Source organism: Alexandromys fortis, unplaced genomic scaffold (genome assembly GCF_014885135.2).
Source record: "Alexandromys fortis isolate MF-2015 unplaced genomic scaffold, M_Fortis_MF-2015_v1.1 scaffold_11, whole genome shotgun sequence".
In the NCBI taxonomy this organism is placed as follows: Eukaryota; Metazoa; Chordata; class Mammalia; order Rodentia; family Cricetidae; genus Alexandromys; species Alexandromys fortis.
Window position 1 is genome coordinate 10,370,284 of NW_026067912.1, and position 14,404 is coordinate 10,384,687.

The 14,404-nt window shown below is 45.6% G+C and overlaps 1 protein-coding gene across 3 annotated transcripts in view; it reads left to right on the plus strand.

The window, feature by feature from the left end:
• The window catches only part of Tenm2 (teneurin transmembrane protein 2), a 424,931-nt gene that overhangs the window by 372,946 nt on the left and 37,581 nt on the right, over positions 1-14,404 (plus strand). For 2 of the 3 annotated variants that reach the window (XM_050138699.1, XM_050138701.1), the window contains 4 exons: positions 4,582-4,602; positions 7,718-7,950; positions 10,337-10,491; positions 11,903-12,777. In XM_050138699.1, coding sequence (XP_049994656.1) covers positions 4,582-4,602; positions 7,718-7,950; positions 10,337-10,491; positions 11,903-12,777 — 1,284 coding nt within the window. The remainder of the gene's footprint in view (positions 1-4,581; positions 4,603-7,717; positions 7,951-10,336; positions 10,492-11,902; positions 12,778-14,404) is intronic. The other variant, XM_050138700.1, reaches the window with a different exon arrangement.

Sequence of the window (14,404 nt, forward strand, 5' to 3'; positions counted from 1 at the left end):
GCTCTGGCACAGATAAATTCATCCGTCACTAACATCTTAGGGTGAATTTCTCTCAAAGGTAAATCCTCCACTCTCCAATTTGAAAGCATCTTAAGAAGTAGACCCCACAGCATAACTGTAGTGATAAGGCGAGCAGGCCTGCTGCTTTCCGTCCCGCCTGGCTTCTACATGGCTAGCTTTACACCCAAAATAACAACACACAAACTGTATTCATTTAAACACTGCCTGGCCCATTATTTCAGCCTCTTATTGGCTAATTCTAACATCTTGATTAACCCATTTCTATTAATGTGTGTAGCACCACGAAGTGGTGGCTTACCAGGAAAGATTCTAACAGAGAATCATGGTGACTGCCTAACTTCCCTTCTTCCCAGCATTCTGTTCTGTTTAACTCTGCCTACCTAATTTTCTGTCCTATCAAAGGGCCAAGGCAGTTTATTAACCAATGAAAGTAACACATAGACAGATGACCCTCCACCAACAGCATGACAGTCAGGGCCGGGGCAGTATCTCTCTAATGTCTCTTGGTGTGGCCCCTTTTGATAGACATAAGGCTGTAATACCTCTTCTAATGTTTGGAATTCTTTTCCATTTTCCAAACAAAAGTAATGCTGTTGCATGTGGTTTGGTTTTTTTGGTGGGGGGGGAGTATCTGAAAAGATCACCCTCCAGACAGAAATTGTTTCTATGTTTTCCATGGAGAGGGATGGAGGGGACAGGCATGGCAGACTGCCCTAGAACAGATATTCAGGGTAGGGAATTGTCCAGCTTCTATGTGTTAGTACTGGAGGAGGCAGAGATGTGGACAAAGTAGGAACCTGGGAAAGAGGGCAAAAGCACCAGACACTGGAAGTCCAAAGAATCCCAAAAGACAAGCTTGACCTGAGAGTTAAAGCAGCCATCCCACTGAGTGTGAGGGCGGACAGTGTGACTGCATCTGGACCCACTGAGAGTGAGAACACACAGTGTGACTACAGCCAACTGGACCCACTGAGCGTGAGGACGCACAGGGTGCCAGGTTCCCTCCTTCAGCTTTGAAGATGTTAAGAAAGTAAAGCAAACAAAGCCCTTAACCCAGAATAGTAATAACTACCATGTCTCCAAACAATTTTGGCTCCCCCTTGGCTCTGTTTTCAAAGCCCTTTGACCAAGGACAGATCTAAACTAAAAGCTAATACAATTAGGAGGTCCCTCTTAAAAAGAAGAAAAGCTAATTATAAATCAAAAATGAAAACTGAGTGCCAGTGAGGTGTGTAGGGAGATAGAAGTGCTCGCTGCCCAAGACCAACAGCCTGAGTTTATTCCCCAGAAGCCACAGTGGAAAGATAAAATCAACTCCAAACGGTGTCCTTTGACCCCTACACAAACATTCTGCAGTGTGTGCATGCCTGTACTCATGCACAGACACACAGCACACACATACACAGACAATAATCATGAAAATAATTAATAATAATAAATTTAATTAATTAAGAGAAAGAAAACCACCCCCAGTATTACCTGGACCATCTTAATCTCATCTAGACTTCAGATCTAGTTAGTACTGGGATGAGAGGAAATGAAAGATGAAACAATATTATTTAAGATGAGAAAAAGAAAAAGAAAGGGCAAGTCTTTTAAAAGCCTCTCACGGGCGTCACCAAGCACAAATGACTTGACACTTTATACAAGTTGACTCCTACTCCGCCTTTTCCCCATACTTTTCCCCATACCCCTTTGATTATCTTCTGATTATCTTCTGATTTTTTGATTTGATTATCTTCTGATTGTTGTTGTTTTCATTTGTTTTGTCTTGGGATTTTTGTTGTTGTTTGGGGCTTTCAAAACAGGGTCTCATAGCCCAGGCTGACCTTGAACTTGCTGCTATTTAGCCCAGGATGGCCAGGAACTCCTGCTCCTTCTGTCTCTACTTCCCAAGTACCACCGCACTTGGCTCTCTGATTATTTTTTTAATGTGACAGTTATTTTCCGAATTTTTGTTATCTATAAAATGAACAGACATGTTAACTCTTTCCTCCCATATAACCAATCAGAATTGGTTATAGAATATGGATAAAGTTAAAAAAAAAACTTGTTGCCATATTCACAATTAGTTGTTAATAACACAAAGTTGTGAGAGTTATAAAACTTGGAGAAACCTCTATCAGGTTTCCTCTGTAATATTTCTGGGCATTTCACATTTTCTTGTAATGTTCTTTGAACTGATGTTCATTAATCATTGTGTCACCAACGTACACATAACCATGAAGGATGAATTCTGCAGTGGCTCTCACATGCCCTACAAAGATGCTACATGAATCAACACGGTAGAGCAGAAGCATTCCCAAGAGCCATTCTTACGACAGGATGGCTGGCAATAATTTAGCCAGATGCTGAAAGAGCTGTAACCACCTAACAGCATCCCGCTAGAACTCAACTAAATGGATCCCAAATTAATGTCTCTGTACTTAGAACAGAAACAAAAAAGCCATGCCCAACCCAACTCCACTCTACTTGAACGGGAAAAGGGTGGGAGAACGAGAAGGTCCACAGCCTTCCCAACTGTCTGCAGGTTCAGACTTCTGAACAGAGCATAGGGCTACGCAGCTTGTCCATGGCCAAGAGAAGCAACCTCCTTCCAAATTCCCTGCACTGGAAGACTTGCTTCCCCAGCCCTTCCTCTCTCTGAAGTATCAGCAATGTGTAAGTCTCATCCTGTCCTCAAAAGATGTGGAGAAGATCAACACACACACATAAATCACAAGACAGGGTGATGGCAGCTCTGGGAGGTAGGCTGGGGAGCCCAGGGGAGCCCCTGCAGTCTTTGCAGAGAACACAGGCCGCCGAGACTCTGGAGTGTGAAATGCTAATACATCTCAGTTTCTTAAATTGGAGACATTTCTTTTCCCTCAAAGGGTGTGCCTGAAGGGTCTGTGTGTCTGTGTCGTTGAAGGTGTGCAAACTCTAAGCCTGTCCCCCTCAGGCATCTGTACTCTTTGGCAGGGACTAACTGAAGGATGATGTTATTTTGACTAGTTTCCTGCCCTAGACTGGAAAAACTGTGACCTCATCCTTTATCCAAAGCTCATATCCATAGGATCTGCCAAACTCCATACCTTCCTAGGCCTTGGTCCCCTCCCCTCCTGCCCTCTCCCACAACACTGATAGAGTAATCACCTGAAAGCAGATGTTCTTAGAAAAGAAGTAGGTCAGGACTGCAGACCCAAATCCCATCCAGTCTTCTCGCAAAATCTTGAGTTTAAAAAAAAAATGGGATTGATATTGCAATAATTAAGAGGCAAATGTGTCTACCACTGGTGGCAGATAGCATTTCTCTTTCATTAAGCAATATAAAATAGACGCGAGAATTCCCGGCTGCCGCCCTGACACACCAGGCTTTACAGACTGAATCTTAAATTGCACTATGTCAGTCAGAGCTCAGGAGTTATCAGCATCATTTAATTAACTTTTTTTTTTTTTTGGAAAAACTAACATGCTAGACTAAAATATAAAAATGTAATCTCTGTGTAAACCTTCCTCTAATGACGGCCCCCAGCAGAGGCCTGAGCTGCACCTCAGAATCAGGGCACGCACCTCTCCCTGTCCTGTCCCCAAGCCTCCTTTCTCAGCTGGAAGGAAAGCGAAACCAGGGCTCCTACTACCTGGCCCTAGAAGCCTAGGAATTGGGAGTAGTTTCCTTCCTTGGGGCACTTACATCTCTTCTTCCCTAATCCTACATTTTAGCCACTTTCCTGCTGAATTTGAAATGTCTTTTTGTTCTTGGAGGGGGAAAAAAAGCAACAAACCTTTTTTTTTTTTTCCTAACTCTCCAAAACAGTGTGCTAACAGGAGTCTCCATCTCCAACATCAAGAGAATAGTATTGCCTGTGAATTTTATGAATGGCAAAATATTGGCTGCTACAGTGAGAAAGAATGAATAAGGGTTGTGAGGTGTGACGCTCATGCAAGTGAATGGGGGAAGGAGCAAGGTAGCCTGGAGAGGGGCGAGGGGGGCAGAAACTGGTCTGGGGAATGAAAAGTCTTTGCCAGGCTGCAGTTATATGAGCCAGGGTTCTCTCTTTTCGGTGGTCCTGACTCTACCCTTGATACACCAATAGCTGTCAACAACACAAGTGTCACTGTGCTCCTTCCACACCCAGGACAGACATCACAAATCAATCACAGAGTTTTTGCCAGCTGAGCTTGAAACTGGCTTCAGAATCCTTCTACCACCATGTTCACAGAAGTCCTTACTAGTCAGCAGGTATTGCCCCTGAGAGTCAACCCATCTGCCATCACTGCATCAGCCAGAAGTTCTGTCTTCCCTGTTGCCCCCCGTGTCCCATGACAGCCACCTTGCCTGTCAGAAAAGCCAAGCATTTCCCAGTGGCCAGGAGGACTCTACATTCAGGGATTCTTCCCAAGTAATTGAGCCAGAAACTGTCAGTTAGAAAAGAATTTTTAAAAAAATGAAAAAGATTGTTTTGTGGGGAGGAGGGTTCCATTATACAAGAAACAAACAAAAAAATGTTATGTTTGCATTATCATCAATTCCTCAGCTAACTGTTTGTTCTTTTTTCCTTCTGTTTTCTTTCTATAAAGAAATAAAGAGTTTAAACATAGGTAAGATGAAGCACTCTTTCCCATATAATTTGCTATGGTTTGTTTGTTCCTTGTGTTCAATTTCTTGTTTTGTGCTTTTTGTGTAATGTTGTATATTTTTATGTACCAAATGCAGTAACTTTTTTATGTGCTAATTGTGTGTTGTGGATATGATAAGCTTTTGAAATTATGAAATGCAGTCAAAAAGCAACCAAATAAGCTGACAGTAATTAGGATTTCTGGGAGATGCGAGAGCAAGATAACAAACCCTCGGTGAACCTCTGTCCCGGCTGCTCTGTGTGGTCCATAATTGGGCTAAACAGTGGAGGCAAACTTCGGGCTTTTGTAAATGCTGGACTGGGTTCACAAAAGCTTTAATGAACTGGAAACAGGTCAAAAACTCATTTTCAACTCATTAATGATTTTCCCCTAGATATGTGGTCATTGAAACACCCACACACACACACACACACACGCACACACACACACACACGTTAATTACCAATCTGCGGGTCAGAATAAATCCAACAGTTAGGTACATGGAGAATTGTTATAAAGTTAAATCCCCCTTGAGTAGTACAACAGGTGTAGACCAAGTGCTTTTTGTCACTGTGCTGACAAAAGATGATTTAAGAACACAACAGTAGAATTCACGCGTCGAATACACAACATGTATGTGTGTGCATGCAAGTGAGCACTGCAGAGACACGGATGCAGCATGAGTATTCTAACAGAAAAGATGTTCTTTCGTGCTGTTGGGGAGAAGAGCAATTTATTGATGGTATGAACGCTGTCTCCAGTCCATGAAACACCAGCCATGAAGCCTTTTGTGACAATGGGTCAGATGGGACAAAGAATAGAAACAGATCACCTGGTATCATCGTTCTCTAAGGAATGCGCATTTTTAGGGAAGGAAAAGAAAAGTTCCACCTTTGTAATCTTGAAAACCCCAAATTGACTGGTGATAGATACCCCAATGCAGCAAAAAAAAATTTTCAAAGAGTAGAAATGTCCCCCCAAAGACTCCCCCTTCCTGGAAACCCACAGACCAACCATGTTTGATCCTCACCGCAGCCACCAGTATGGCTTTCCATTGTTCCTGGACTGCTCTCTGAGAATCATGGCTAGAAAAAGGATGGGCTACCAGAAGAATGGTCTCCCCCAGCAACAGCTAACCCCACCTGTCGGCTCCTATGCCAGAAATCTGGAAAGGCCTCTTCAGATCAGGCTCCCTAGAAAGTCCAGAATTAATTATCTTCCTCAGACATAGGCACAGATGTGCAGGGCCTTCATCTTCCCGAGGATCATGCCAGCTACTGTTCGCTTAGTGAGAGGGTACAGCATCTAATTAAAAAATGGCATGGATTTTTCCCTTTCTGCCCTAATTTGTTTTGCATATATGGATATTCTCGAATGACTTGGCCAAGAAGTGAGAAGGGCAGAAAACAAAGGGAGAGGGAAGGGAAAGAAAAGAACCCAAAGTAGCCCACTCTCTGAAAAGACCTTGACTTCCAGTTCAATTAGCAGTCTTAATAGCAACCCGAAGAGAAGCAGGAATTAAAGATGGCCTCGACACACAAATAGTTCCTAAAAATAGCTTCTCGTCTCTTTTTTTTTTTATTAAAATCAGGCAAGAACCCAAATGATAGTGTTTTAATTAGTAATTTACCAGTTAATGTCCACAGGACAAATACACCTGACACCGACCGTCATATATTCACCTTCCACTCACCTCTTCCAGCCCCTCTCCTCCCATCGTCCCAGAATATAATTGAAAAATATCAAGACAAAAAAGGCCTGCACTCATTCTAAGTACATGGAACCCATGCCCTGGGCCAGAAAGAAGTACCTCCCCCTACCTCCAGGAGAGGAGGAATTTGAATAATCAGCATTGGAGTTGTGTGAGCACCCATCCTGGTCCCAGATACCAAGAGGAGCAGACACAAGGGGAGAGCTATAGATCTTTGAGCCGGAAGGACCATTAGCAAAGATCAGACTTGGTTTTGTCATTTCCCAAATAAGAAAGCCAATGCTCACTGTTGCCCAAAGGCTCACCTGAGGTCCCCAGCTGGGTTTGAGTCATGTGTTTCCTGTAGTCCTGAGCCAGTTCTCCAAGTCGGGCTCCATTCTGGTCAGCCTCACAAAGGACACTGAGAAGCACAGTGCAGGAAACAGGCAGGTCCCGGGGTCCCACAGTCCCCTGATCACTAGCAGCCATGGAGGCTCAGGACTTGCCTCAGTATTTAATCCAGCACCCGACAGCTGCATCGTCTCCTTTGGTAACCGAGATGCTGGACAGTGGTTTGCGCAGGATGCGGCACAAATGTTGGACACGATGGCAAGATAGCTGCACTTGGCGGTGAATAGCAGCTTCATTCGCATAGACACTAGGGGACAGTCAGCTCCAAGGCCAAGGACTGGAGATGGCTCTGGGGAACTGGTCATCACAAGCTTAGAAAACTCCAGGTTAGCCGGGCAGTGGTAGCGCACGCCTTTAATCCCAACACTCGGGAGGCAGAGGCAGGCAGATCTCTGTGAGTTCCAAGCCAGCCTGGTCTACAAGAGCTAGTTCCAGGACAGGAACCAAAAGCCACGGAGAAAATCTGTCTCGAAAATAAAAAGAAAGAAAGAAAGAAAGAAAGAAAGAAAGAAAGAAAGAAAGAAAGAAAGAAAGAAAGAAAGAAAGAGAAAACTCCAGGTTGCTCCAGCATCCATGACCTTGGAGGTCTTGTTGGAGGCATAGATGAAAAAGAGAATGTTATCTCAGAGGGATTGGGTTCCAAAATCCCATGAGATAACACGCGAAGCCAGTGGGAAATATAGGAAGCCGGCATTGGGTGACTATCCTTGCTCACTAAAACAGGACTGGAGTGGGGTCTTTTGTGCCAGTTAAATGAAGCAATAGTCTGTTAGTTCGAAGGGAATCTTCAAATCCCAAAACAGCATGAGAAACATAAGATTAATTATAAGTACCTGGGAGACATAATGTCTTGAAATGTAACTCAGGGTGTCACTAATTCACTAAAATGGAAAGACACCAGGGAAAGTAAGAGGCTCGCTAGGATTTTTGTCACCGCCGACCCAACAGGCCAGCTGCATAGTCCCTTCTTCTTTTCTCTTTGTGCTTCTCCTAAAGCAACAGCCCAGGACACAAGTACTACTTGGCTGTGGACCCTGTGACCGGCTCGCTCTACGTTTCTGACACCAACAGCCGCAGAATCTACCGAGTGAAGTCTCTAAGTGGAGCCAAAGACCTGGCTGGGAATTCAGAGGTGGTGGCAGGGACTGGTGAACAGTGTCTACCCTTTGACGAAGCCCGCTGTGGGGATGGAGGGAAAGCTGTGGATGCCACCCTGATGAGCCCTCGAGGTAAGGACCACAGAAGGAGAACCCCCTCGGCCCCACAAGGAGCCTGCTGCAAGCTGAGGGCCTCCTTGTCATCTAAAACACTCATTTTTCCTAAGAACGTTTACTGCAAGGCTCCTGGGTCTGTGTGGGTGCTTTTAAGCTAATTTATTAAAGTAAACTTTACTTCCCACATATACCCTATTTATGGAAATATAGTTGTCTGTACCTGGAGACCTCTGGCTGCAGCCAGTTACAGAGAACCAAGAGACAGTGTTAACTCCATCAGCCAGAGTGCCCGCCATAAGAGGCCACCAGGAGCTTCCACTATGCCAGACTTTGATGTTAGACAACAGTGTATCCAAAGTCTGAGGCACAGCATCATGGTGGCATGTTGTCACTACCCAAGGAAACTGTAGTAGTTAAGAATTAGCACAGAAGAGTGGCGGGGGGGGGGGGGGGGAGATGTATGTTCAATGGGAGGCTAAGCTTTTTCCTCTTAGTCAAAAGGATGCAGGCTAGATCAGTGGAAGGGTCTCAACCTTCCCAATACTGAAACCCTTTATACAGTTCCTCACGTTGTGGTGACCCCTAACCATAAAATTATTTTCATTCCTATTTCATAACTGTAATTTTGCTACTGTTATGAATCATAATATAAATATCTGTATTTTCTGATGGTCTTCAGTGACCCCTGTGAAAGGTCACGACCCATAGGTTGAGAAGCACTGCTGTAGCTAGACACATGCCCTTGTCTTCTTCCTTAAATTAATCCAGTTGGCCTAGCTGACCTCCTAGCCAAGGGATTCTCCCTCAAGAAGATAGATTCACCGTAAGCCACACTAAAGGGGACAGGAGGAATAAATTAACCCTTTAATGAGATAGTGTACTTCTCTTTCCCAGAATTCCTAGCTCCTGGTACAGTCTCTACAAGCCGCCATAAGGTTCTGTTGAGTCTGCCTGCCTGTTTGAGTTCTTACTCAGAAAGATGTAACTTCTCCTTTTTCTTCAGAAGCTGGCCTGAACCTAAGTGGCCATTTGATACTTTGGGCCTTCTCCCTTTTCCTCTAAACCCCCTTCCCTGCCTATGCCTGCTTATCTACTATATGGCTGACCCCCATGCTGACTTAACTTAAATAGCCTGGCTTCCTCTTATTCTTCCCCATCTTCCTCCTCCAGGCAACTGCCGAGATTCACAACTTGCCTGCCTTGGGTATTTTTCTTTTAAACTCTAATTAAATTGTCCTTGAGCTTCAGAGATTAAAAGAAAAAAAGAAGAATTTGGAGAGAGCTGGATAGATGTCTCACTTAGTAAAGTGTTTGTGGCATAAACATGCCATGTGGCATTTACGTTAAAAAAAAATCAGGTGCAGTGGTACACACCTGTAATCCCTACTCTAGAGAAGTATAGAGACAGGGGGAATCCCTAATTACATCAGATTGGGAGGCTCCAGGTTCCGTGAGAGACCCTATCTCAAAAAATAAAGCAGACAGCACCCAATATCGGCCTCTGGCCTCCAGATGTACAAACATGTATTGCACGTGCATGTGTACACACACACACACACCACAAATTAAATAAATAATCAAATAAGAAAGGGTAAATATCATTTCCATGATTCCTGTCCTGGGGAGTTCTTGGAATCGATAAAGCGTCTATTTGAAAGGACTAAAGATGCTCGGGGTTAAAGAGCAATCATATCAGGGTCTAACTCTTGTTAGCATTTTTAGCAACTGCGCGAGCAGCCTGCAGCGTGGATTAAGGATGCCAAGCCTTGTACTTGGGCACTGAAATGAAAAAGCGAAAGAAATAGAAGCTGCAGTCTGGGTCTTATCAGTCCTGCTGTGACAGGGAAATGCTGGGGCTCTGTGTCCCCTGGGGGCACTGGAGTGCTGATTGGAGTCAAGGCTTAATTGGGAATTCTTCCTGGAGGATATATTTTGGATTGGGAGTTTGTGGCTGAAAGCATCGGTGTTTCTCAGCCTTATTCTCACAATTAGTTGTGAAGGGTATTTGAGTAATAGACTACCAGTCTTTTTTTTAGAGCAATGGACTTTGATAATAATTTGTTTTCTGGAGAGAACAGAGCTGGGGCTGTTTCCACCTTCACTTGCAACCCTGGTTTCTCTGCAGTTCAAGATGATGTCATTGGTTGGGGGGGTGGATACACCTAGCACCCTGGGAATGGTGCAAGTCACAGCACAGAGCCCTTGAGAAATGTTTGCCTTGAAAGCACTGAGAGTTGCTGCTCTGAAGGATGCTACCCCATCCCAGTAAGGTCCCTAGTCCAAACACATCACGCCCAGAATAGGATTTCCTCCATCTCCTCCACAAACCACCTTTCTGTCAAAACACAAAACAACAACAAACAAAGAAACAAAAATCCCATCCCAATGCTTACCTCCCCAGGCATTGCCGTGGATAAGAACGGGCTCATGTACTTCGTTGATGCCACCATGATCCGGAAGGTCGACCAAAATGGAATAATCTCCACCCTGCTGGGGTCCAATGACCTCACAGCTGTCCGGCCACTGAGCTGTGACTCCAGCATGGATGTGGCTCAGGTGCGACTCTTTATTTCTCATCCTTAACCAGCTCCTAGGTCTTAGCCCGTGGTTCTCACATGTTCCTATGTGAGTTGGGAGTATGAGCTGTGCACACTGATCATAGCTTAGAGAGAAATCAAGTGAACTGGACATCAAGATGGAAAAAACTGTAGGATGGGAATGAGAGAGAAGAGAGAGGGGCAGTAAAAGGGAAGTAGACTTGGGCCGGGGGAGAGAGCGAGAGAACAGAGAGGGTGATGCTTCTCTGAGAAGCGGAGCTGGTGGCACACTCCAGCAGTGGCAGATTATAGGGTAGGGGCTGCTGTGTAATTATCTCTCGTCTCCACCATTTTCAAAGATTTGAGACTGTACGGTTTCGCGCTACATGTCAATCAGGGTTTCCCTGTCGATCTGGAGCAATTGCATCGTCACCATATAAACCTCCACTTTGTGTAGCAGTTACTAGAGCAAAGCCCTCCTCAGTCATCCTCCCAAGTGTGTGGTTCATCAGGCCTCTTTTCGTGGCGGAGACCCCAGGCCCCTCAAATGTGCAGCATTTGTTCAAAAAAAGCCGATGTGTGTGTTCACCCTGCCTGTGAGAGTCTTTTCAACCCTTGGTCAACCTCATAAATTTCAGCTCAAATTCCCCCACCAAACTGACAACTTGCCACTGAGATTTTGATTTCAAATTCCACAGAGGAAGAATGTATTTGACTTGGCTCTGTTCACTCCTTTTTTCAAACACTCGAGTTGTAGTTTTGTTGGCCAGCCTGTTCTTTGTCTGCTCTTGGGCTGGGGCCACCTCCCGAGCCACATGGCTGCTTTTTGCAATTTAGACAAATGTGTCTTCTCCAAATGAACACAGCCTTCTCTGACCCGTGGCTTGGGGAGCTGAGCACGGGCTAAATTGCCTTGGTCCCTTATGCATTTATCTACCTGTACCACTGCATTTAATGGCTGCAGTGCTGGCGAGTCGTCTGAAGCCGAACAACACTGGAGCCAGCAGGACTCGAGTCAGGACAGAAGACATCGAAGGAAGAGTTTGTCACATGCTCCCTTCTCTGTCATAAAACAGCCAGCTCAGGCAAATAGTTCAATGCTAAGTGGGCCACAGTAAGTGTGCTACTTTAATGCTAAGTTGGTGCCAGGGAGCTGTTCAGCAGCTAAAGGCACTTGTTGCTCTTGCAGAAGACTTGGGTTTGAAACCCAGCACCCAAGCACTGGCTCACAATCATCCATAAATCCAATTCCAGGGGATCCAATATCCTTGCCCTCTTCTGATCAGGCACACACATGGTGCCAACATAAGTTCAGGGAAAGAATTAACATATATAGAATAAAATAAATATTTTTTAAAGCTAAATCTTTTCTCCAAATGCATGTATGCAATATATTAAAGGCTCTTCTTGAAATGTCGCATCATACGCAGGTTCGTCTGGAGTGGCCGACAGACCTTGCCGTCAACCCCATGGACAATTCCCTATACGTCCTAGAGAACAACGTCATCCTGCGAATCACCGAGAATCACCAGGTCAGCATCATTGCGGGACGGCCTATGCACTGCCAGGTTCCGGGCATTGACTACTCGCTCAGTAAGCTTGCCATCCACTCTGCTCTGGAGTCAGCCAGTGCCATCGCCATTTCGCACACTGGGGTGCTCTACATCACCGAGACGGACGAGAAAAAGATCAACCGCCTACGCCAGGTCACCACCAATGGGGAGATCTGCCTCTTAGCCGGCGCAGCCTCTGACTGCGACTGCAAAAATGACGTCAACTGCATCTGCTACTCGGGAGATGATGCTTACGCCACAGACGCCATCTTGAACTCCCCATCCTCCTTAGCTGTGGCTCCCGACGGCACCATCTACATCGCGGACCTTGGGAATATTCGGATTAGGGCGGTCAGCAAAAATAAACCTGTTCTTAATGCATTCAACCAGTACGAGGCCGCATCGCCGGGAGAGCAGGAACTGTACGTGTTCAACGCCGACGGTATCCATCAGTACACTGTGAGCCTGGTGACGGGGGAGTACTTGTACAATTTCACATACAGCGCTGACAATGACGTCACTGAGTTGATTGACAACAACGGAAATTCCCTAAAGATCCGCAGGGACAGCAGCGGCATGCCCCGCCACTTGCTCATGCCGGATAACCAGATCATCACCCTTACCGTGGGCACCAATGGAGGCCTCAAAGCGGTGTCAACACAGAACCTGGAGCTTGGCCTCATGACCTATGATGGGAACACCGGACTCCTAGCCACCAAGAGCGATGAAACGGGCTGGACGACTTTCTATGAGTAAGTAGGCTCTGGACCAATTTCTCTAGAGCCCGCCCCCTGCTCTAGCTGGCACCCGGATGGACCATTCACGTTGCTTTTAAAATTGCCTAGTCACGTCTTCCTAACTTCAATAATTTCTCACCGCCTCAGGATATTCGTGTCCCTTCTCCTGGCTCCTAAATGATTTGCTCTCTCGGGCCTCTGATATTGAGCATCCTCCCCGCTAGCATTGGGAATTCCTGTTGTCTGCCTGCCGTTCAAACTTCAGGATATTGGACACGCACAGCACCTGGGAGATAAAGTGCTGATTAACCCCACTGATTATTCATGTTTGCCATGGGTGCGGAAATTAGAAAGCAGGAGGCAGGGTCCCAGCGGGGCTCCTGTGATTTAACAATAGGTCCAGCACCACTCTTGATTGTACAGACAGGGAGATAAACTCTGAATTTCCTCCTTAGCAGAAGCAGATCAATACAGATAAAGTGCTAGGTATATTAAAAGATGTGAGGGCTGGTCATATTTCCCCAAACAATTAGCTCATACTTAATAGTTCTACCGTTTGTTTTTGCCAAAAAGCTGTTTTCCCTAGGTCCTGGAGCAACTCTGGTCAAGCAAGCCTGCTGCCCCAGGTATTACCCTAAGAGTTGCTGGCTAGAGGCGGCTGCTAAGCCTGAGTCCCAGTGACCTGCTGGGGACCGAATGGAGTTTACCAGCCTCCGGGCTCTCTCCACAGCAGTGAGCCGAGCATTACGCCTTAGGAGCTCTGGCTTGCTTTCTATCTCTGAGTCGCTGTTAGCTGAGAATTTATTAAGTTAGGGAGGAAAGCCACAGAGAGATAGGAGTAGGAGGGACAAGAGAAAGAAGACTTCATTGTTGATCACGTTTAAATCAACAATGTTCGCTCCCTGTTTGTATGCCAGTGGGTTCGGGAGAATTCAAAGGAAGCTGTCGCCATCTGCTGGAGACTTCTTGCATTACAGAATGGCTTGCAGAGTCCTGACTTCTTTGGGCAAAGCATTCTGTCCCGGGACTTCTGAGCAGAGTCACAACCTTCAAGGTGCTAGGACTTGATCACACTTCACCAGAAAATGCACTTAGTAGCTGTTAAGTCTTCTAAATGAGAGGCAAAGGCTGGGGTCAAGAAGGCTCTCCTGAATTAGTCCTAGGTTGGAATCCAGTCCAAAGTTCAGGTATCAGGGCCCCGCAGACATGAACTCTTGATTGGAGGCAGTTTGCTAGCAAAGGTCCCCAACTGAATGAAAACATACACATAAGGCTCAATTTTTTTAAAGTATTTGTGCAGGAGTTACAGTAAAACTGAATCACGTTTTCTCTTTTAATCTGCTTCAAAATGTGAATAGATCCAAGGATCCAAATCCCCGCTTGTGGAGACACGTAGAGAAGGTTTCCTTAGGCTTCCAAAAAAGGGGGGGGGCTAGCTTTTGTTACACTTGGTCAGAAGGTGTTGCTTTAAAACTCAGACACAAGTCACACTTTCTGTCAGGGATATCAGGTCCAGGTGAACACCACACAAGTAATTGCAGAAGTCTAGAGAGACAGTTGGATTAACAGAAAAGAAACAGAGAGGGGAGGGAGGAGAGAGAGAGAGAGAGAGAGAGAGAGAGAGAGAGAGAGAGAGAGAGAG